The sequence below is a fragment of the Haematobia irritans genome, chromosome 3 (genome assembly GCF_050003625.1).
Source record: "Haematobia irritans isolate KBUSLIRL chromosome 3, ASM5000362v1, whole genome shotgun sequence".
Classification (NCBI taxonomy): Eukaryota; Metazoa; Arthropoda; class Insecta; order Diptera; family Muscidae; genus Haematobia; species Haematobia irritans.
The window spans coordinates 119,904,346-119,930,463 of NC_134399.1; the positions used below are offsets into that span (position 1 = coordinate 119,904,346).

Genomic DNA, 26,118 nt, shown 5'->3' on the forward strand with positions numbered 1-26,118 from the left:
CAAAACTTTCTATATAAATAAAATTTTGACAAAATTTTGTATAGAAATAAAATTTTGACAGAATTTTGTATAGAAATAAAATTTTGACAAAATTTTGTATAGAAATAAAATTTTGACAAAAAAATTGTGACAATATTGTCTATAGAAATAAAATTTTGACAATATTTTCTCTAGAAATAAAATTTTTGAAAATATTTTCTGTAGCAATGAAATTTTGACAAAATTGTCTATAGCAATAAAATTTTGACAAAAATTTCTATAGAAATAAATTTTTGCAAAATTTTCTATAGCAATAAAATTTTGACAAAATATTCTATAGAAATAAAACTTTGACAAAATTTTATATAGAAATAAAATTTTGACAAAATTTTCTATAGTAATAAAATTTTGACAATATTTTTATAGCAATAAAATTTTGACAAAATTTTGTATAGAAATACAATTTTGACAATATTTTCTCTAGAAATAAAATTTTGAAAATATTTTCTATAGCAATGAAATTTTGACAAAATTGTCTATAGCAATAAAATTTTGACAAAATTTTCTATAGCAACAAAATTTTGACAAAATATTCTATATAAATAAAATGTTGACAAAATTTTCTATAGAACTAAAATTTTGATTAAATTTTCTATAGAATTAAATTTTTGACAAAATTTTCTAGAGAATTAAAATTTTGAAAAAATTTTCTATATAATTAAAATTTTTACAAAATTTTCTATACAACTAAAATTTGTACAAAATTTTCTATAGAACTAAAATTTTGACAAAACTTTCTATATAAATAAAATTTTGACAAAATTTTCTATATAAATAACATTTTGAAAAAATTTTGTATAGAAATAAAATTTTGACAAAATTTTGTTTAGAAATAAAATTTTGACAAAATTTTGTATAGAAATAAAATTTTGACAAAATTTGCTATAGCAATAAAATTGTGACAAATTTTTTTATAGAAATAAAATCTTGACAAAAATTTTCTATAGAAATAAAATTTTGATGGAATTTTCTATAGAAATAAAATAAAATTAAATTTTTTCCAAAATTTTCTATACAACTAAAATTTTGACAAAATTTTCTATAGAACTAAAATTTTGACAAAATTTTCTATATAAATAAAATTTTGACAAAACTTTCTATATAAATAAAATTTTGACAAAATTTTGTATAGAAATAAAATTTTGACAGAATTTTGTATAGAAATAAAATTTTGACAAAATTTTGTATAGAAATAAAATTTTGACAAAATTTTGTATAGAAATAAAATTTTGACAAAATTTGCTATAGCAATAAAATTTTGACAATTTTTTTTTATTGAAATAGGATTTTTTACAAAAATTTTCTATAGAAATAAAATTTTGATGAAATTTTCTATAGAAATAAAATTTTAACAAAATTTTCTATATAAATAAAATGTTGACAAAATTTTCTATATAGACAAAATTTTGTATAGAAATAAAATCTTGACAAAATTTTCTGCAGATATAAAATGTTTACAAAATTTTCTATAGCAATGAAAGTTTGGCAAAATTTTTTATAACAATAAAATTTTAACAAAATTTTCTATAGTAAAATAAAAATTTTGGCAAAATGGAATTGTCATCGGAATATTACCTGAAAATGATTAGACAAATTGGTACAGATCTAGATTTAGTTACCATATAAAAGAGCTGATCTTATTTATTACCTCATCTTATTAGAATTTGACATAACCCCATAGTAACTTCAAAACGCCAAGAAGATTTTTTCAGATTTAAATCTTATATACATATGTGTATCACACGATTCTTCCTAAATTGCGTTATTGTCACTTTTTAATAAATTTTGGCGATCTATTATTCACTGCGAAGTTTTTCAACCCTGCTAAATGTGAACCTAATCGATAGACTGTAGACTTTCTTTTTTTAAATTTATTTTTTTATATTTTATTTATATTTGTAAAGATCTCGTCACTGTGATTTCGATTAATAATATTGATGTTGTTTTTTAATCATGAAATACAAATGGCAACTATCGACTAAAATTTAGATTTCATGCATTTTTTCTGAATTGTATGTGTTGGTTTTTCTCTTTTTCCTATAGCTCTTAAAAAAAAGTCTGGCAACTCATCGTGAATAAACATCACATTTCAAGTGCTCCGTCAAATCATTTTAAATTATTGAAAAATACAGGCTATACAAATCATTTAACGGCTTAAATATCATCTGTTCATTAAGTAAAACGAAAACTGTTTGAAACATATGAAAAATGCCCCAAACAAAGCGTAGAAGTGTTAAAACGCCAACTATTTTTTGTGGTAGATGTAAATTGCCTGTTAAAGAAAATGAGGAAGCAATAGAATGTGATAAATGCTTAAAAACATTGCATGCTATGTGTACCATGATAGACAAACGTCAATTTGATCAACTAATGTCTGATGACAAAGAAGAATATGTGTGCTTCATGTGTAACAAAGGATGTGATGGAAATATAGAGAGCGAGTTAAAAGAAATAAAAACAAAGCTCAGTAAACTTGATCAGCTGGATGCTCTCAATAAGTTAAATCAGCTGGATTCATTGCAAGAGTCAATGTTGTTCATGTCACAGAAGTTTGATGATGTTTTGAAAGGAATAAAAGAGAACAAAAAACAAATAGACGCAATGCGAAAAGAAACTAATATATTAAAAGCAGAAAACAATGAATTAAAAAAAACTGTAAAATTTTTAAATGACCACCGCGTAAGAAATGATTGTTTAATAAGCGGAATTGAAAACGTAAATTCATCAAATGCAGTGGAATCGGTCATAGATATTATGAAGAAAGTGGAAGTAAACTTGAAACCAGAAGATTTTGAAGCTGCGTATTATATCGGAAAAAAGGAAAGCAAGAAAAAAATGGTTGTGGCAAAGTTTGAAACAAAAGCAGCGAAGCAAAAAGTGATGTCGGCAAAAATGAAACTGGGTGCGAACGAAGAAACGAAATCAATTTTTGTAAATGACTTTCTTAGTAAAGAAACACTTGGTTTGCTCAATCACGCAAAAGCTTTAAAATCAGTTGGATTTAGGAGAGTGTACGCTGCCGGTGGAAAAGTTTTTGCAAAAAGAAGCGAACTGTCTAAACCAAGAGTAATAAACAGTGAAGATGAAGTAGATGAAATTTTATTACAATCAACAACTACTAGAAGGTCCCGAACTGTACAAAATGTTGAAGTATCGGATGATAGTGATGAGGCTAATAATATGGATTATTTATCCCCAAACATATAAAATCTTATTTTTTGATATTGTAATATTACTATTGCCATTTTTTTTTTTAAATTAATATTTCTTTTTGTTTATGAATAAATATTTTAAATCATTTAATTCATTTGAATCTGATTTTGCGATTTCTGATGTTAATAATTTAATAATTATGTCCATCAATATTAGAAGCATTTCTTCAATTTCTAAGTTCAATAAGTTTAAAACTTCTTTGTCTAATTTTCCCATACTACCTGCGATAATCTGTATTCAGGAAACTTGGCTTAATAATGAAGTGATTGACCTTTATCAAATACCGGGATATGAAAATATTCACTGTTGTAGAAGCGACTCTTACGGTGGCACTTCGATGTACATTCGATATGGTATCTCGTATAATGTTGAGGTTTGTGAAAGTAGCAACTACATAGAGTGTATTTTAATAACTCTTCCGAGTCACAATTTTCTTGCGAAGTCATTAAAAGTAATGTCCTTCTATAGATCGCAGAAATGCTCTCTTAATCAGTTCATGAATTATTTAGAAAATATTCTTGTTCGGTTTGCCCGTAGTCCAATAGTAATGGTTGGGGATTCTAATGTTGACTTTCTTAGCAACGCTGCGTCGGAAGATGTGAGAGTATTAATTGAATCGTTTGATGTTAGAAATTGCCATAGTCTTGTCACTCGACCTCTGAGTGGCAAATCAATAGATAATGTTTTTAGTAACTTGCCGGATAAATTGAAAATTGATTCAATTGAATGCCACATATCTGACCATAATTTTATTCATTGCGTTATAGACTCCAAACATACGTTGAGGGATAGCATAGTGAAAACAAAAGCACTTTGTGACTATGAATTGTTAAGAGAGCACATTCGCCGGGATTTTCAATCTTTAGTGCTCAGTGGAAATCCATCAAGTGATCTTTCTAATGTAATTTCTTGTATATCAAATGCCATTTCAAATTCTACGAAGGTAACTAAGAGGAGAGAACTGATAAAAAATTGTATTGCGCCATGGGTAAATCTGAATATTCAGTCATTGATAAAGTTTAAAAGGAAACTTCTCAAACAAAGAAGACAAAATCCTAATGTATACTCCGACGATAGCTTAAGGAGGATTAGTAAAGTGATTAAAAGGGCTACAAGGGAAAACATGAATAACTACTACTATGATAACCTAAGTAAATTTGAGAAAGATGCAAGGAAGTGTTGGCAGTTTTTAAATCAGTCTTTAGGTCGAAATAAAAGACAAGATATCACATTGAGAGATAGTCAAGGTAGAGATATTACGGAAGATAGTATTAAGGCTGAAGAATTTAATAACTACTTCCTCAATTCTGTGGAAGTTTTGAAGAGTCAAATCAGTGCGCTTCCTGGAGATAGTTGGAATTCATTCAGATCCATAAGGCATCACTCAAATACTTTTCAGCTATATGAAACTACTGAGAATGAGGTTCGAGAGTTCATTTTGCAGTTAGATAGGAATAAATCTCCTGGTCATGACTCTATAACACCAAATGTTTTGGTAGAGTGTTGCGATGAATTGTTACCATATTTGGTAGAAATATTTAATAGCTCGGTTAGAAGTCATGTGTATCCGCAGGTTCTTAAGGTGCAGAAAATTTTACCAATACCGAAAGAGAAAAAGTCTACTAACGTTGAGATGTATAGGCCTATTGCGCTTTTGCCGGTTATAGATAAGATATTTGAAAGGATAATATATAAACAGCTGAGTGAGTATTTGCTTCAAGAAGAGCTTTTATCAAATAATCAATATGGCTTTAGAAAGGGATGTGGAACTGACGAAGCCGTAGTGAATGTTGTTAATTATATATGTTCCTGTTTTGACGAAGGTTATTCTACAGTTGGGGGAATGTTTTATGATTTCTCTAAGGCATTCGATCTAGTTGATCATGGAATTTTGTTGGAAAAGCTGTCATTTTATGGAATTAGGGGAAGAGAGTTAGCATTTTTTAGAAGTTACTTGAGGGATAGAGTACAATATGTGCAGATAAATAACGGTAGAAGTTCAATGGGTATTATTAAACATGGCGTTCCCCAGGGCAGTGTTCTGGGGCCTCTACTGTTTAAGATTTATATTGATGATTTAAACAACCTTAATTTGAGAGGAAGAATATATATGTATGCTGATGATCTGTGCATTTTTTACCCGTCTAAGATAGATAGTGTACTTTTAGATAATATTCAACATGATGCTAACATTGTTTCGGAATTTGCGAAATTAAACAAACTCAAACTGAATTTAAATAAGACGCAGTTGATGCGGTTTAGACCACATCAGTCACAAAGTAGTGACAATATTATTATGTTGGAAGGAAATGAGATCAGAGAAGTTAAGGTAGTTAAATACTTGGGTGTTTATCTCCAAAATAATTTGTCATGGAGCAAACATATACAAGAATTAAGAAGTAAAATTTCTCCTATTCTTGGAATACTTTACAAACTTAAAAATAAACTCACTGAGAGCACAAAGATGAAGGTTTACGAATGTCTCATTCAAAGTAAAATCAATTATTTGTCCTTAATTTATGGTCACAAACGGAACGCTGATCTAAAATCAATACAAATAATTCAGAATAAAGCACTAAAAATAATTTTTAATCTTCCAAGAACATATTCGACATTGTCCTTGTATAAAGATGTAGCCAAAACTATTTTACCTATATATGGATTATTCAAAATGCAGATTTTAACGTACGTTTATAAAGTTTTGCACAATATAGGATTTCATACCATAAGATTTCGCCAGCGTAATCATGGTATAAATACAAGAAATCATATGAATTTGTACGTTGTCAGGTGTCGCTTGGAAATGTCAAAGCAGAGAATCGAATTTATGGGAAGCATGGAATATAATGATTTGCCATTGTATGTTAAAGATGCACAATCGATATCAATATTTAAACAAAGATTAAAGCGTCATCTAATTGACAATATTGAAATGCTTATAATATGATGATGGGAATAAGCAGAATTTGAATTTATGCTAAATATAATAGAAAAAGATTTAAAGATTTTTTTCTTTTAATGAAATATGTTGTAATTGAATTTTGACTTCATTAACAGTTTAAATGTTGCCAGATTGCCTCAATAATGCCATTATGGCGCTGAGGCTATAAATATTTTTATAAATGTATATATCTAATTAATTTGTAAAAATGAATTAATAATAATATAATAAAATGTTATACAAATACAAAAAAAAAAAAAAAAAAAAAAAAAAAAATCGCCCTTTATGAAAAATAGAATGTGAAATTGATATCTGATGAAATTTAATAAATAAATAACCACATCTAATAAATATAAAAATAAATATAAGAATATTGGAATTTATAATAGCACTTGCTAATACACCTCTGATTACGTTTTGTTGAAGATAACACACTTTGTCATCCATTCACTATTTGGGGATCTGTTTTTCAGCTCATTGGATGAAGATAGACCCATAACGCTGTAAATATTGAATATCAATACCTTCGATAGCTCAGTTGGTAGAGCGGTGGACTGTAGAGAGTGTTATTTGAAAAATATAGATATCCATAGGTCGCTGGTTCAAATCCGGCTCGAAGGAATAAATTTGTTTATGATTTAGGATGAATTTAGTTGTTTGTTCCAATTTAAAAAAAAAAAAGTAAAAAAAATGTTTTCCTAATTCCAAAAAAATTTACACTAAAGATGCAAAATCTTCAAAATAAGTCTTAGCCTATATTTGAAGCGGTTTCATCTTAAGTTTAAGAGATTCAATATTCAATGTTCCTATGGCCAGGCACCCATATTAGGTGAATATTGTGCTGCTCAGCCATCTCATTGAGAGATTTGCGGCAGTCGATGGCCATTTTCGAGTTGAGGAACACAGAGTCCAAGGATTTTATTGCAGGTTGACTGTCTGAGTATATATTAATGCCAACATTTTTTGGAACATTACTTCTCAGCCAATTCGCCATCTCTCGTAATGCTAATATTTCAGACTGAAAAACACTACAGTGATTAGGTAATCTTTTCGCTATTCGAAGTTCCACATCTTTAGAATATACTCCGAAACCCACTTGTCCATCCAATTTGGAGCCATCAGTGTAGAAATCTATATATCGTTTATACCCCGGGGCCTGTGTGCACCACGCCTCACTGTTGGGAATTAGAGTTTCAAACTTTTTGTCGAAAAGTGGTCTCGCCAAAGTATAATCCACTATGTTAGGCATATCTGGCATTATTTTGAGGACCGAACTATGACCGTACATTTTTTCCGACCACAGCGATAGCTCGCGCAACCGCACAGCCGTTGTTGCAGCTGACTGTTTAGCCAAAATGTCTAAAGGCAATAGATGTAGCATGACAGTAAGGGAGTCTGTTCCTGTCTTACTAAATGCGCCTGAGATACATTAGCTCGCCATACGCTGAACTTTATCTAAACAAGTCGGTTTCTGAAGTGCCGGCCACCAGACTACAACACCATATAGCATTATAGGTCTAACCACTGCCGTGTATAGCCAATGCACAATTTTTGGTCTTAGTCCCCACTTTTTCCCTATTACCTTTTTGCACGAGTACAAAGCTACCGTGGCTTTTCTCGCCCTCTCTTCAATATTAAGCCTAAAATTCAGCTTCCTGTCCAAAATAACGCCAAGGTATTTTGCACACTCACCAAAGGGAATTTCAGTACCCCCTAAGGAAATGGGCCTAACCGTGGGAGTTTTGCGATCTTTGCAGTACATGACTATTTCTGTCTTTGCTGGATTTACACCAAGACCATTATCTTTCGCCCATTTCTCAGTCATCCGGAGAGCTCTCTGTATAATATCTCTGATTGTGGATGGGAATTTTCCCCTGACTGCTAGCGCCACATCATCTGCATATGCCACCACTTTTATCCTTTCTTTTTCTAGAGAAACCAGAAGGTTGTTTATAGCAACATTCCAAAGAAGAGGTGATAGAACTCCTCCTTGGGGAGTGCCTCTGTTCACATACCTTTGTATGTTTGCTTGCCCTAGTGTGGCTGAAATACGTCTGTTTATTAGAAGTTCGTCTAACAGCCTAAGTATACCTGGATCAACATTCAGAGTTGTCAGTCCATTTAATATCGAGCTCGGATGGACATTATTGAACGCCCCTTCGATGTCTAGAAACGCCACGATTGTGTATTCTTTGACAGATAGTGAGCTTTCAATAAAGCTGACCAGTTCATGCAATGCGGTCTCAGTAGACCTGCCCTTCGAGTATGCATGCTGTCGTTTCGAGAGCAAACTTGAATCTACGCTAGTTCTAAGATACATGTCTATCATCCTCTCCAGGGTCTTAAGTAGGAATGAGGATAAGCTGATTGGTCGGAAATCCTTCGCATTCGAGTGAGAGGATTTTCCCGCTTTAGGTATGAAAACGAATTTCCTCCACTTTCCTGGAATATATGCTAAGTTGATACATCCTATATATATCGCCGACAGTCAGGGGAGTAATTCCATCAGGTTCGGGGGATTTGAATGGTCCAAAGCTGTTTAACGCCCATTCTATTCTAGATTACGATACAATTTCCTCGATAGCAAACGATCGCTGAGCCCCTGTGGCACCGCCAGAACATGGTTCATCCGTCTGATTTCCAGGAAAATGTGTGTCCAATAGTACCTCCAGCGTCTCCTCACTGGACGTTGTCCAATTGCCCTCCGTTTTTTTTTAATGAAACCTGGAGCGGAGTTCGTGGATAGTACCTTCCGTAGTCTGGAAGCCTCGGACGTATTCTCAATACTGCTGCAGTAATCATTCCAAGAGGTATGCTGAGCCTTTCTCAGCATAACTCTCAGATTCTTCTTGTAAGCGTCCCAATCCTCAGGAGCTCTGGTGGACTTTGCTTTGCTAAAGAGCTTCCTGCAGGATTTCCTCATATTACTTAACTCCGTAGACATAGGCGATAGATTGGGATAGATTCTAACTTCAGAATAGGTTCATTATCCATATTTTCAGGATAATGAGCAATTAATTGATAATTCAATTCTCTGAAGACAAGGAGCTTTATGTTGTCTTCAATCTTAGGTAATTTTAAGTAGTGATTGAAAGATTTGTCGTGTGGTTGTCGATGATATTCAGTGTCGGCAACAATTTGATTTGCTATTAGATTGTCCTCTCATTCGGGTCAAGAGGATTTAAGCCTTTTACGATGGAGTACGGCGGATGGATGTGCTGACAGTGTTTCGAAGAGAAATTTTAAACCGAATACTTATGTTCATGTTCCTGTGTTGGAAAATCGAGGAAACCCAACTGAATACCACCTATAACTATCACAGATTTGATGTTTAGAATGAGCTGCTCAAGGACTACAGTACGAATGGTTTTGAGCCCTGTATTGTAGGGAGAATTCAATACCCAAGGTCCATGAAATTCTCTCTTAGCCAACGAAAGCTGTGGTTCACCCTTGTTATAAAAGTATATATCACACCAATTTTTCCAAGTTAAACGCTAGGTTAGGTTAGAGTGACTGCCTTTTATTTCACGCTTACTTAGTCTACTCAATCCATTGTGGTATCAGGGGCGGTGAGATTCCCTCATAACAATGAGTGCTGCTCGATCACCGTGGACACATCTCACACATCCTAGACACAGAGATTCTCTTCCTGAAAACAGTTTGAAAAGTCTCATTTCGTTCAATTTCGTACCGCAATTTTTAAGCTGTAGATAGAAAAACATACGTATTTGTTTATACAATCAATTGTTAATTGAAATTTCTTCAATCAAGGAAATGATACTAGGAATAACCGACGCCAATTACAAAAAAATTGAGTCTTTCAATTAAAAATTTAATTGATCCAATAACCATTTGTGATTGATTTTTATTTTGATTAAATTCATTTCCTATGCAATCAATTCATTTCCTAATTATACCCTGCGCTACACTATGGAACAGGGTATTATAAGTTAATGCATATGTTTGCAATACCCAGAAGGAGACGAGATAGACACATGGTGTCTTTGGCAATAAAGCTCAGGGTGGGTCCCTGAGTCGATCTAGCCATGTCCGTCTGTTCGTCCGTCCGTCCGTCTGTCTGTGAACACATTTATGTGATCAAATTCTAGATCGCAGTTTAAGTCCAATCACCTTCAAATGTTGGCACAAGTTTCTGTTTTGGGTCAGAATAGAACCCTATTGATTTTGGAAGAAATCGGTTCAGATTTAGATATAGCTCCCATATATATCTTTCGCCCGATATGCACTTGTATGGATCCAGAAGCCCTGATTTGCTTAAAATTTTGCACAAACATAACACTTGGTCGTATAGTCAAGTGTGAAATCGGTTCAGATTTAGATATAGCTCCCATATATATATTTCGCCAGATGTGGACTTATTTGGCCCCAGAAGCCAGAGTTGTTGAATTTGGTTGAAATTTTGCACTAGGAGTACAATTAGTAGTGTAATCAAGTGTTCTAAATTTTACTGAAATCGGTTCAGATTTCGATATAGCTCCCATATATATCTTTCGCCCGATTTTCCGTCATATGGCCACAGAGTTCAAAGTTGTAGTCCGATTTACGTGAAATTTTACACAGGGAGTAAAATTAAAATACTAAGTATACATGTCAAATTTGGTTGAAATCGGTTCAGATCTCATGTGTGTGAAAATAAATTCGAATTTAAAATTGCGGCAGAGGCCTTAGCCGAGACACAAACCAGCACCTTCAAAGCAATTTTAAATTCGAATTTAATTTTACAAATTTATCATTTTTTTGGAAACGCTAAAAATTTTTAAATGGAATTTGATTGAATTCGTTAAAGACGGTCGTAAGTATTCTTAATTCGAACAAATTTCTTCACAAAAATAACTTAGAAACCGGCAAAATTAAAATTTTGTTTAACAAAAAAGGGCCAATTGAGCGAAAACCGTTCGGTGTTCCAAAACGAAACTACAACCATTGGATAGGTCTTAGCGCGCACTATTCACATTCGAAATAATTTCATTAGAAGAGAATTTCAGAAAGCGAAAAATTGCAAAATATTTTCCGAATGAATTTACATCAACGAGGCCACTGTGCCAAAACCCTTCGAGGTTCCAAAACGAAAATACCACCATTGTATAGGTCTTAGTGCGCACTATTCAAATTCGAAATAATTTCATTAGAAAAGTATTTCAGAAAGCGGAAAATTGAAAAATATTTTCCGACTGAATTTACATCAACGAGGCCACTGTGCCAAAACCCTTCGGGGTTCCAAAACGAAACTACCACCATTGCATAGGGGTTAGTTCGTACTATTCAAATTCGAAATAATTTCATAAGAAAAGTATTTCAGAAAGCGGAAAATTGAAAAATATTTTCCGAGTGAATTTACATCAACGAGGCCACTGTGCCAAAACCGTTCGGGGTTCCAAAACGAAACTACCACCATTGGATATGTCTTAGTACGTACTATTTCATAAGAAAAGTATTTCAGAAAGCGGAAAATTGAAAAATATTTTCAGAGTTAATTTACATTAACGAGGCCACTGTGCGAAAACTGTTCAAGGTTCCAAGACGAAACTACCACCATTGGCTAGGTCTTAGTACGTACTATTCAAATTCGAAATAACTTCATTAGAAAAGTATTTCAGAAAGCGGAAAATTGAAAAATATTTTCCGACTGAATTTACATCAACGAGGCCACTGTGCCAAAACCCTTCGGGGTTCCAAAACGAAACTACCACCATTGCATAGGGGTTAGTGCGTACTATTCAAATTCGAAATAATTTCATAACAAAAGTATTTCAGAAAGCGGAAAATTGAAAAATATTTTCCGAGTGAATTTACATCAACGAGGCCACTGTGCCAAAACCGTTCGGGGTTCCAAAACGAAACCACCACTATTGGATAGGTCTTAGTGCGCACTATTCAAATTCGAAATAATTTCATTAGAAAAGTATTTCAGAAAGCGGAAAATTGAAAAATATTTTCCGACTGAATTTACATCAACGGGACCACTGTGCGAAAACCGTTCGTCTAGACAGCTTGAGTATAATAATAATAATATGTAGAATTAATTTTATAAGAAAATATTATGAACTTCAAAAGTTATTGTTTCTCAACTCCTTTTTCGTGTATCAATTTATTTCAACTTAATACATTTACGAACTGAAATAATGTATACATAATTAATATGACCACAATTAACAAATTTGTTTTAATAAAAATGTTGATGAAAATAAATTGATTTATTTAAACAAACTTGCGTATATTTCTTTTTGTTATCTATAAATTCTCTCCTACCCGTATGAAAAAATGGGAAAATGAGAAGTAGTTATCGGTCAGAAATCACATCAAAACTGCCTTATCTGTGCAGAAACGACATTTTAATTTAAAATTATTTCGTAGGTGTTAGTATCCACTTTTACAACAGCATTGGTTTGTAATGTTATACAGCAAACATATTATGTTTGCGACAACCCAACTATAAACTATAATATGTTTGATGCAACCATAAATGTTTGGCCCCAAAAATAACATGTTTGTTGCAAACATAATATGTTTGCGACAACCATAATATGTTTGCAGCAAACATAATATATTTGGCACAAAATAACATATGTTATGCAGCAAACATGTTATGGTTGCAGCAAACATAATATGTTTGGTGCATAGCATATTATGGTTGCCGCAAAAATATTATGTTTGCAACAAACATGTTATTTTTGACGCCAAACATTTTTGGTTGCAGCAAACATATTATGGTTGCAGAAAACATATTATGTTTGCAGCAAACATGTTATTTTTGGGTCAAAAATTTTGCAAGTTGTTTTGCAACCATAATAAGTTTGCGGCAACCATAATATGTTTGCAGCAAACATGTTATGGTTGCAGCAAACATAATATGTTTGGCACCAAAAATAACATGTTTGCTGCAAACATAATATGTTTGCTGCATCACATATTATGGTTGCAGCAATCATAATATGTTTGCTGCAACCATAATATGTTACACACAAAAAAAAATTTTTTGATTTCAATCACGAAAATCACGGATTCAATCATTTTTTTAATTGAAATGTCTTCAATCACGAAAATGATAGTATCAATCACCCATTTTGATTGAAAACCAACACGATTTTCAATTAAAAATTTAATTGACTTTTGTCACGGAATCAATTAATTGTGTGATTGAATCAATTAAAAACGTGATTGATTTTTAACATAAAATTCAATCACAGTTTTAATTGAATCAATTAAAATTTTAATTAATTTCGCGACAAAAATCAATCAACTATTTGATTCATTCAATTAAATAATTAATTGAAATTGGTTATAAATTTCGATCAAAAAATTTATATATTGCGACCCCAAAACCGTATTTAGTTTTATTTGACATAAAAGAAAATATGTGTTTCTTATAATATTTAATATTTTATTATTTTTTTAATTATGCAAAAGACAAATAAATTTGGTTCTTTTCATTTGTGTTTTGTTCTAACATAACTTACAAATACAATTACTATCAATAACAACTATAGGGTGAAAAAATAAATTATATAAATCATTAGCTTCCTTATAATAACAACCATGTTAGCATGTTCCTTCTAATATGTAGATGCGCCTAGATTTCCAATAAATCAGTAGACTGTAAGCTAAATTAGTTTTTCTGAAAGTAAACAGAATAATTCGAATTTAATTTTGTTCAATTAAAAGTTAATTTTGTTAAATATTACCTGCATAGAATATCAAGTTCAATTCTTAGTTCCAGGTTGCAGATTTATAATCTTCTTTTGCAGTTGTAGTCTTTTAGCATAAAAAGGTGTATTAAGGAGCTCGGTAATTTAATTTTAGTAACAATTCCTTTCAAAATTTCCGCACATTGAAATCGTCTATTAAAATTTGAACCAATCAAAGACAAAAAATAATGGGAAAGCAATGTACTATTTGGTATTATATTGATGATACTTTGCAAATTCTGGAAATAGTTAAAAATATAAATGGAAAATACATATTTTTATTATTTTCGGATATTTTTCATATTTTTAAATCCAAAAGAAAGAACTTTTTTACCATTACATAATTCAGCTCATTAGTTTATATATCAGATATACTGTTCTCTACTTGGGTTCAAACTGAAAAAGGCAGGTAAAACAAAAATGCAATTTAATGCCAACGCCACTTCGCAACTTCAAGGTGAATCTTCCAACAAACCCATACCGCTCTTGGTTTTAAGAAAACTAGGAGTGAAAAAAAAAATTATAATTTTAAAAGATCAATACGGTACCCACTTTTTTATTGCAAACATATTCTTATATATTTGATAAAATGGTGAAGTTGATGGGATTGATTGGTCAATTTCACGAAATAATATTGGTCACTAAAAGAAATGAAAAAAAATATATATATATTCCATTGAAGCCGTTTAATGTAAACAGGCTTCAATGGAAAACGGTATTCACATTTCATAATTTCTTACCTTCAATAAACTTAGATTGTTTTCCATTTTTACAATACCACAAAACACAAACACAGGTAATTTCAAATGCGTTCTCTCATATATTTTTTTCAAACCTTTACCACGTGGCCATTTGTTGTTGCACACTTTATTTATTTCAGCCCTTTGCTATGATTTGTTGTTGCGTTCAAAATATTTATGCACACATTTTGAATGCAGCAGACAGAATGTCGCCAATCATGTCTTTCAATTTACGCGAAAAACAAAAACCCAACCGTTCGTTATGAGTTACTTCAACAGACTGATCTCTCCATCATACCTTGTTGAATAAATACCCATTCTCTTGTTCTCTTTTCGCTCTTTCCATTGCTCAAAATTATTCAATTTCAATCACAAAGGTGATTGGATCAATCACATGTGTAATTGGAAACGGAAAAAATGTCAATCACGTTTGTAATTGAAAATTATTTCCGAATTGATTAACAAGTTGATTGAATCAATTAATATTTTAATTGGAAACGTAACAAATATCAATCATTTTTTTAATTGGTTTTTATTCGGATTTGATTAAATAGTTAATTGAATCAATTAACATATTAATTGCATCCGTTTCCAAATTCAATTAAGTGTTTAATTGAAAAAATGTTGGTCATAATTTTTTGTGTGTATGCAGCAAACATATTATGTTTGCAGCAAACATGTTATTTTTGGTGCCAAACATATTATGTTTGCAGCAAACATGTTATTTTTGTGCCAAACATATTATGTTTGCTGCAACCATAACGTGTTTGCTGCAAACATATTATGGTTGCAAAAACATATTATGTTTGCAGCAAACATAATATGTTTGGCACCAAAAATAACATGTTTGCTGCAAACATAATATGTTTGCTGCATAACATATTATGGTTGCCGTAAACATATTATGTTTGCAACAAACATGTTATTTTTGGGGCCAAACATTTATGGTTGCAGCAAACGTATTATAGTTTATAATTGGGTTGTCGTAAACATATCATGTTATGGTTGCAGCAAACATATTATGATTGCTGCAACCATAATATGTTTGACCAAAAATAGCATCAAACATAATATGTTTGCGGCACCCATAATATGCTTGCAGTAAACATAAACATAACATGTTTGCTGCAAACATAATATGTTTGGCACCAAAACTAACATGTTTGCTGCAAACATAATATGTTTGCTGCATAACATATTATGGTTGCAGCAAACATATTATGATTGCTGCAACCATAATATGTTATGCAGCAAACATGTTATTTTTGGTGCCAAACATATTATGTTTGCTGCAACCATAATATGTTTGCTGCAACCATAACATGTTTGCTGCAAACATATTATGGTTGCCGCAAACTTATTATGGTTGCAAAAAAACTGGCAAAATTTTTGACCCAAAAATAACATGTTTGCTGCAAACATAATGTTTTCTGCAACCATAATATGTTTGCTGCAACCAAAAATGTTTGGCGTCAAAAATAACATGTTTGTTGCAAACATAATATTTTTGCGGCAACCATAATATGTTATGCACCAAACATATTATGTTTGCAGCAAACATGTTATTTTTGGTGCCAAACATATTATGTTTGCTGCAACCATAACATGTTTGCTGCATAACATATGTTATTTTGTGCCTAATATATTATGTTTGCTGCAACCATAAAATGTTTGCTGCAAATATATTATGGTTGTCGCAAACATATTATGTTTGCAACAAACATGTTATTTTTGGGGCCAAACATTTATGGTTGCATCAAACATATTATAGTTTATAGTTGGGTTGTCGCAAACATATTATGGTTGCAGCAAACATAATATGTTTGCTGCATAACATTACAAACCAATGCTGTTGTAAAAGTGGATACTAACACCTACGAAATAATTTTAAATTAAAATGTCGTTTCTGCACAGATAAGGCAGTTTTGATGTGATTTCTGACCGATAACTACTTCTCATTTTCCCATTTTTTCATACGGGTAGGAGAGAATTTATAGATAACAAAAAGAAATACACGCAAGTTTGTTTAAATAAATCAATTTATTTTCATCAACATTTTTATTAAAACAAATTTGTTAATTGTGGTCATATTAATTATGTATACATTATTTCAGTTCGTAAATGTATTAAGTTGAAATAAATTGATACACGAAAAAGGAGTTGAGAAACAATAACTTTTGAAGTTCATAATATTTTCTTATAAAATTAATTCTACATATTATTATTATTATTATACTCAAGCTTTCTAGACAAGGAAGACGAAGAGATTTTGATTAGTATAGTCGGTTAGGTAATTGGGACCTATCCAATGGTGGTAGTTTCGTTTTGGAAACCCGAACGGTTTTCGCATAGTGGTCCCGTTGATGTAAATTCAGTCGGAAAATATTTTTCAATTTTCCGCTTTCTGAAATACTTTTCTAATGAAATTATTTCGAATTTGAATAGTGCGCACTAAGACCTATCCAATCGTGGTGGTTTCGTTTTGGAACCCCGAACGGTTTTCGCACAGTGGTCCCGTTGATGTAAATTCAGTCGGAAAATATTTTTCAATTTTCCGCTTTCTGAAATACTTTTCTATTAAAATTATTTCGAATTTGAATAGTACGCACTAAGACCTATCCAATGGTGGTAGTTTCGTTTTGGAACCCCGAACGGTTTTCGCACAGTGGCCTCGTTGATGTAAATTAACTCTGAAAATATTTTTCAAATTTCCGCTTTCTGAAATACTTTTCTAATGAAATTATTTCGAATTTGAATAGTACGCACTAAGACTTATCCAATGGTGGTAGTTTCGTTTTGGAACCCCGAACGGTTTTAGCACAGTGGCCTCGTTGATGTAAATTCAGTCGGAAAATATTTTTCAATTTTCCGCTTTCTGGAACCCCGAACGGTTTTGGCATAATTGTCCCTTTTTTTGTTAAACAAAATTTTAATTTTGACAGTTTTTAAATTATTTTTGTGAGAAATTTGTTAGGTCCGTCTTTAACGAATTCTATCAAATTCCATTTAAAAATTCTTAGCGTTTCCAAAAAAATTATAAATTTGTAAAATTAGATTCGAATTTAAAAAAATAAATTCGAATTTAAAATTGCTTTGAAGGTGCTGGTTTGTGTCTCGGCTTAGGCCTCTGCCGCAGTTTTAAATTCGAATTTATCTTCACACACATTCAGATTTCTATATAGCTTCCATGTATATGTTTTTCCGATTTGGCCAAAAATGGCCAAAATATCCACATTTTCCTTATAAAATCGCCACTGCTAAGACGAAAACTTGTAAAAGTGACTGAAATTTTCCTTTATCTCTAATACATATCTATCAACCGATAAATCATAAATACACATTTGCGAAGTTGCCTCAAAATTGGTTCAGATTAAAATGTTTCCCATATTTTTTTTACTAACATACTCGTAGTGTACCATCCCAGGATTTGATGTAGTATAGAAAATGTGGATTTACAAAGTGGTGCAGTGTATAATATAGTCAGCCCCGCCCGACTTTAGACTTTCCTTACTTGTTTTAATTGGAAACATATTGATGATATTTTTTATAACATCCACTATATTTTTTATGACCAATGATTGTCATGACCAATATTTGTCTGAGACCCCATAAAGTATATACATATATTCTGGGTCGTTAGGTTAGGTTAAAGTGGCAGCCCGATTAAGTTTTAGGCTCACTTAGACTAGTCAGTCCATTGTGATACCACATTTAACTAAAAGCACCTATTACATATGGGCACTTCTAGTTTTACCCACTGAACTTTCTCTATTGTTTTCTTTTGTTGAACCAACCAGATTGTTCCAAAAACATTAACAGACTGCTAAAGTTAACGTTTTCCAGGTCCGCCAGTAATCTAAAGCTATATGCCCCTAAAATTTGCTTACGCCTTACACAAAAGGCAGGACACTTACACGAGAGGTGTTTAATTGATTCCTTTTCCTCAGCATCATGACAGCTCATACAATAGTCATTACACTTCGCACCAATAGTTTTTGCAAATTCGCCTATCAGGCAGCGACTTATTTGGGTCGTGGTGAATTTCTGAGTCGATAATGTCCGTCTGTTGAAATCACGTAAACTTCTGAACGAAACAAGCTTTCGACTTGAAATTTGGTACAAGTAGTTGTTGTTGTAGCTGTTTCTAATGTAGTTTCATCCATTTTGTTCTATGCTTGTGTAGTTCAGCTGGTAGCCAGATCAAGGAACTCTGCGACAAGGATGGGGTGTGTCCAGAGTGATCTGGTAGTGAGACGGGTAGGCTTAGCTGGGCAAGCAAAAAGGTGACGAGTGTCATGTGTCCCTTGAATACATATGGGACACACGTCAGCTACGCTGCTATCAATCACTGATAAGTATGAATGAAGGCGGCTGCACTTGCCTGATCTTAGTTGGGCCAAAACTACCCTTGTCTGCCGTGGGAGGTCTCTCTCCTCCGGTGCAATGGGCGGCGGTCGGACTCCGAGAACAGGATTAACCTTGTAGCTTCTCACCGCTTCAGCTACAGTATCCTCATGAATCCTGTTCAGACCTGTCTGGTATGCTGCCTGATCTAGAGGCTCTCTTTTGTAACGCTGGATCTCTGGCTCTAGAAGGTGAAGATCAACCCTTACATTCCTGGGTGGAGGTTGTCTATCCACAAGATGGTGATTCGGATGACAACTTCGATGGCAACCCAAGAGGTACTGCTTTGACAACATGTAGTTGTGTCGACGCACTGGGATGATCTTGGTCTCCGCATAAAGGTGATCCAGGGGTGTACTGCGGAGACATCCTGTTGCGGTTCTAAGGGCAGCGTTCTGACAGGTCTGTATGTTATTCCACTGCGTATCGCTCGTTTGAGGTGTCCACACTGGCGCTGCATAGTTTACCACTGACCGGCCAATTGCCTTATATGTAGTTAACAAGGTTTCTTTGTCCGCGCCCCAAGTGCTGCCGGCAAGCGACTTTAGGACCTTGTTTCTACCGCGGAGCTTATCACAAATTGCAGTGGCATGGGCGGACGACGTATAAAGGCTGTCGAATGTGACCCCGAGAATCTTGGGGTAATTTGTTGTCGGAATTGTTTCGCCATCGACTCTGACATTCAACTGCCTGCGTACTTCCGCCGTCCAGGATTTGGTGGGAGATATCCTCAAATTTCTTGCAGTGAAATAACTGGTAAGATCAGCGAGGTAGACATTTAATCGATCGCAAATGTCATCAACAATGGGCCCGGATGCCATGATTGTGCAATCGTCCGCATAACACACAGAGAACAATTTGGTTGGAAATCGGTTCTGATAATGAAAATTCTACATTTAGAATTATATATTAGGTGTGTCAACCTATTTTCTTTAATGCAATCATCTTTTCATGCTTACTATCATTTGGCAATCATTTCAATAGAATTTCGTTTGTGATACAAGACAAATGGTTGAAGCAACAAAATCTATATATTTTGAAGCATTTGTTTCGAATTCTGTTGGCACAACCAACTTTAAATAAATTTCGTAACTGCCATTTAGCAATCAGAACTGGCATACAGTATTCACAACCGAATCCTATTTGAAATATTTTTAAATGTCACTTCAATTTCTGTTAATTACTTGGTTCTCAAAGAAGATATTTTTTTGTTTGTTTTTCAATTAAACGTAACAAATGACGATTTTTAAAGCGCTACAAAGTGGCATCCACAATGTTATTCCAAGCATTATTTTGAGGACGTAAGTAAAAGATACGTAACGATATAGGAGTGGATCATTTATGTTGGGTATATTATAGGGCATAAAAATCATACGTACCCAAATCGGATTTAATGACATATATCCAGGATGCTTTGTGTACTTGGAACCTCACAGAGATGTCATTGTGAATAAATTGGTAGGTTCTGAACTGTTTATATAAACATGAGTGCACTAAAATCTAACTAATCTTATTTGATTTATTTTTAAACAATAATCCAATATGTCAACGTTGTACAACAGACACAAGTGGATACAAAGGGCCATGGGCCAGATTATTTTTCATAATGCCTAACACACTATCGGGACGCACTCAGCAATAAGAAGAAGTTCATCACTTGTGGTTTCAAAATTGGCTTGCTTGTCCAAACGTGTCTGTAGGCACAGACCAAAATAACTTATAGCGACCAAAAATAACTTATATGCAAAAATTAGTAATACGGGTCCATTTTTATGCATTTTAATATTTAAAAAAAGTCGACTTTCAACTGAAGGTCATAATGGGATGTGTATTAAATTTTGTTTGCCCAACCGCCAAAACATTTTAAGGACATTAATTGTTATCATACATTGTATTTAGCTATACATCTTTAATACAAATATTTAAACGTATTTAAATCAAATAAAAAAATGAAATTTAAATGAAATTAATTTGTAATTGGGGATGGGTGACACAACCAAATGAAGGGAACAACGAAAAATTCCATCGTCTGATACAACCAACTCCATATATAGTATTAGTTGGAGTTCCCATATTTCGATTGAGTCGACCGAATTTGTTGGGTGACACAACTGCCAACTGATAGTTGGTGCAACTGCCAAAAGGAGGTTGGCAATAAATTCGGTTATCACAACCAATCTGTATTCACATGTGAAGACATAATCTCGACGCCGTCAGGAGGGGGTGGAATCGAGGACAGGTAGAGGTTAAACAGTGCCGGAGATATCACCCCGCCCTGGGGAACTCCCTGTTTAACTCTACGGGGTTTTGACTTCTTGTCCCTGAATTCCACGTACACCCAGAGAAATAATTGGTTGGAATTCAAGTACGACAACAAATAGATAGTGGAGACCTACAATTTTTAGTTGTTTGGAATAAATGTTAGTTACTTCCCTTGTTTAATGGTTTCTATAACCAATATAATAGCTGTGTGACTAAAAGTTCGTACACCCGACCAAATATTGGTCGTTATTTATATATTGAAGTAAGCAACCATTTCAATTTATTCCATATTTGTGATAACTAATTTGTTTTGCCAATGTGTCACCAAACCCAACAGAAAGTCTGTCTGGCCAATAAGTTGGTTGTGTTAACAGATTTGATAGTTATAAAGGGAACTTGTTGCTATGGACTACATATATGACAACAAATAATCTTTTGTTTCATTAATTATATAAAATTTTAAAAATCAAGTTAAATTTTTTTTTTCAAGGTAAGTAAGATAAACATAAAATTGCAACTCACTCTTCACCATTTCTCTTAATTTCCATAACATATGTAGAGATATCTTAGCAAATGTGACCATTACCGAGGTTGGGAAAGGTAAATATAAGGTTTGTCTGCCTCATCATCGGTCTCAAAATCTCAACTTTCCCCTGCTGCCGATATATAAGAAAAATTTCATGAGTCTGATTGAATCCCAAGTCACACTGAAAATTGATCACGTGATTGTGAGTGGTCGAACTAACAAAGTTAATGTATGGGCGTGAGAATTGGCGGAAGTTGGGAAAATCCATGTTATTCATTTGCTATGGGACGCTTCCAATGATGATAATATGGTACTACAACAACAACTGGAAATATTTGATTGTGCTTTTGAAGATTTTGCAAATCTCCACCTTGGCTATTTCATGGGGTTATCTTTTACCCTTCATAAAAGGCTTTTTACAAGATCCTTTTTGATCAATACCTACAATATGCATTAATATATAATAAAATAAAAACTAAATGATTCCAACGGATTTTTTCTTTAAATTCGCAAGCATTGGTTATCGGGCAAATAGTTAGTTGTTTTAACAAACGAATGCAATTTTATTGGTTGTGATTGCCAATTAGACTATTAATGTGCCCAAAATGTTGTTCTTTAAACTATTTTATATACTGTTGTGTCAGACAACAATTGGTTGCTTCAACACATTTTGTCGGTTATATTCTGATAGTAGATGGGACCAAATAATTTGGTTGGCAAAAAAATTGGTTGGCACAACAAATTTGTTTTCTGTGTGTACACAGAGAATACAGATTGGTTGTGACAATCGAATTAATTGCCAACCTCCTTTTGGCAGTTGTAGCAACTATTAGTTGGCAGTTGTGTCACCCGACTGATTCGGTCGTCGCAACTAATATCTCATATGGTATTGGTTGGGTCTGCCAACGACATCGGTTGTAGCTACCTTCTTCATTCGGTTGTGCTGCCCAACCTTAACAATACTCATAGCCAAATTAAAAACTAATTCCTTCCCAAATAAATATTATATTTTATTTTATTTAAATATATGTATAATTGTGCATATAAATTTAAATACAATGTATTTGATATCAATTGATGCAAATTCACTTTATGATTTTTTTACTACAAATAAAATAAAAATTTATTAATAAATTGATTCTTATATATATTCATATAAAAAACAACTAAATACGACAGAAAAGTCGGCCGGGCCGAATATCACGTAACATATGACATGAACATCTGCACCTATTTAGCTGATTTGGACGTAAAATGGTGAAAATCGGTACTATTGTAACTGTAGCAGATTATAAACATTTACGGACCACCCCATTTGTGGACACATCATGTTGATTCTTACTATAATCTTAACGTAGAAAGGTCGGTTCGAAGTAAATCTGAAATACATTTATCAGAGTATAGAAACCTATAAATATGTATATGAACGTCAATAATTAGTCCAAAATACCTCAAAACATTTTTCCGACATCGCCAGATATCGCGAAAGTTCACATTTCCTTCGGCATGGATTTCTGTTATAAACATCTCTGGTCAGTATTTTAATAAATTAAAAGAAACCGATTTTGATTCACTGGTCAAATCATGGACTGGACGATGCTAGGGATAAATACCTGTTGAAATGTAGCAACGCATCTGTTTTATCATGCAAAGGAATTAAGAAAAATTAAACATATAGTATTACAAATTGGGGTGTATCCCAATCCGGTTTGGAGCATATAATGTAATCTGGACCTACCTGGTGTGTCCAACTTTTAACGTTGTTTTTGTAGAATCATGGAGGTACATTTTACACAGCTGCTGTTTCAATTTGTGATGTTATTCTGACATATAATATAACCTGGCTTCCCTGCATATTTGACTCACTGACCATTGAGGAAGTGTATTTATCATCTTATCTGTTACATACCGAATTCTCCAGATCATTTGGTGCATGCTTAGATGATTAAAGAATTACGGCAGATGAAAATTCTGCCGTTTTAATTTGAAGTCAAAAAAATAAGTCTCCTTTAGATATGAAATTAATATTTTAATAGAAATGACATTTGTAAAATAATTCAAATGACATTCGGTTGTGAAAACCGACCGTAAGTGGTGATAACTAAGTTACAGTTACGACAATTAATTACGGCAGGTCGTGACATCCGAATTCAAGCATAATTTTTCAAAGTAGAGATATTCAGTTCCTACAACTGTCTGTCGTCTATCACAAACGTGAATCCATTGAAATAGTAGAATCATTATAGTAAAGACCAACGTATGATTGCAAATATAGTACATAGATTGGGGTAATTGATATTTAATTATAAATGTAGAATTTTCATTACTTCAACCGATTTCCATCCAACCTCTTCTCTGTGTGTACGACTGGCGTCCACACATATAATTAAGAACCCAACGCTTCGCCCCTGCCGGTAGGGACGTGTTCTCGATGTCCTCGAATAATGTGGCATGGTTGACCGTATCGAACGCTTTCGATAGGTCAAGTGCCACGAGGACCGTCCTATGACACGGCTTGGGCTGGTTAAGTCCTCTATTGATATGTGTCGAAATGGCATGTAAGGCCGTCGTCGTACTGTGTTCCTTACGGAATCCATGTTGATGGTGGGCAGCTGGAAAATTCTCCACAAGGCTGGGGAAGAGTAGTGCCTCAAGTGTCTTGGCTACTGGCGAGAGAAGGGATATCGGTCTGTACGATTCACCTTTACTCGAATCTTTGCCTGGCTTCAGCCGTGGTACAAGTAGTTGTTATTGATGTAAGCCGGATGGTATGGGCCATATCGAACCACTTTTACGTATAGCCCTCCCCAGATTTTATCTCCGGAACCTCTTGGAGGAGCAAATTTCATCCGATCCGGTACGAAATTTAGTACATGGTGTTAGTGTATGGTATCTAACATTCATACAAAAATTGGTCAATATCGGTCCATAATTATAAATAGCCCCCATATAAACCGACCCCAGAATTGACCTCCGGAGTCCCTTGGAGGAGCAAATTTCATCTGATTCGGGTAAATTTTTCTACGTTGTTAATATAGGGTCTCTTAGAAGAGTAAATTTCATCCGATCAAGTTGAAATTTAATATGTTGTGGAAGTATATGACCTCTAACAATCATGCAAAACTTGGTCCATATCGAACCATAATTATACATACCCACCATATAAACCGATCCCAAGATTTGACCTCCAAAGCCTCTTGGAAGAGCAAATTTTATCCGATCAGGTTGAAATTTGGTACGTGGTGTTAGTATATGGTCTCTAACAACCATTCAAAAATTGGTCCATATCGGTCCATAATTATATAGCACCTATCTGGGTGCTGATTTTACTTTTCGAGCCTCCTTGATAGACAAATTTCATCTGATCCTGCTAAAATTTGGTACTAATCACGCAAAAGTTGGTACATTTCGGTTCAAAAATGTATATGGCCGCCATATATAATTTTTATATCCTTACTTTATATCTGGCACTCTAATAACCGCGCAAAATATGGTTCGTATCGGCTCATGATTTTTCATAGATTTCGATCATAGATACCGGTCAAGAACTGAATTATATAGGTATTTAATCTGCCTGTTTTGTCAAACAAATATCCCATATGAACTAACTTACAATTTAGAAGACGATGCTGAGAAGTTTAAATGAACCTTGCTATCGGCCAGTGTTGCCGCAACCCAAGCAATCCATTGTGGAGGGTACATAAGATTCGGCCTTGCCGAACTTATGACCATATATACTTGTTTTCTATTTACATGGATATTAATTTTATATATCAATGATCGATATTTATGATTTTCACATGTCTCCATTCGCATGCCCTATGACTAATGTCTGATATTTTTGTTATCTGTTCATCATTTATTGCCTATTATTATGGGAAGACTTATCTTTGCCATATGACTTTTATCATAAATCTATAAACGGAACCACTGTACCCGAAACATTTGAAAAATTAATAGAAAATAATGTATGGTAGAGATATAACATCACGTGCATGATGATAATATTTTGAGGATATTGCATTGTACTCAGTAGATTGTGATGCCATAGATGAAGAAATAAATTTCGAACAAGATCTATAAAAAATAATAATAAGCGAGAAAATCTTAAATGATTTTCCACTACGAGTACAGGCATACATCTTTTTCTTGAAATTTTATAAATGCAAATCGAAAAGTGAAATCTTTCATTGAGCTCTTGAATCGATGCTGGGCTGGGTTAATGTAATACTTATCTTTCACGGAGCCCCAAAGGAAGAAGTCGCAACGTGTTAAATCCCAAGATAT

The 26,118-nt window shown here is 33.3% G+C and overlaps 2 protein-coding genes, 1 long non-coding RNA gene and 1 other non-coding gene across 4 annotated transcripts in view; 3 read left to right on the plus strand and 1 right to left on the minus strand.

Moving 5' to 3' along the window:
- LOC142228697 (uncharacterized) overlaps positions 1 to 3,342 on the plus strand; it is a 51,768-nt gene extending 48,426 nt beyond the window's left edge. The window contains exon 2 of the mRNA XM_075299191.1: positions 2,083 to 3,342. Within this exon, the coding sequence (XP_075155306.1) occupies positions 2,248 to 3,246 (999 nt within the window). The 5' untranslated portion in view covers positions 2,083 to 2,247 and the 3' untranslated portion in view covers positions 3,247 to 3,342. The remainder of the gene's footprint in view (positions 1 to 2,082) is intronic.
- Abca3 (ATP binding cassette subfamily A member 3) overlaps positions 1 to 26,118 on the plus strand; it is a 177,711-nt gene that overhangs the window by 47,990 nt on the left and 103,603 nt on the right. The gene's annotated exons all lie outside the window — the stretch shown is intronic.
- TRNAY-GUA (transfer RNA tyrosine (anticodon GUA)) lies at positions 6,717 to 6,814 on the plus strand. Its single transcript has 2 exons — positions 6,717 to 6,753; positions 6,779 to 6,814. It is a non-coding gene; the product is annotated as a tRNA-Tyr (tRNA).
- Positions 13,643 to 14,409, minus strand: LOC142231744 (uncharacterized). Its single transcript, XR_012720893.1, has 3 exons — positions 14,234 to 14,409; positions 13,897 to 14,138; positions 13,643 to 13,829 (listed from the first exon to the last, which is right to left on the minus strand). It is a non-coding gene; the product is annotated as an uncharacterized LOC142231744 (long non-coding RNA).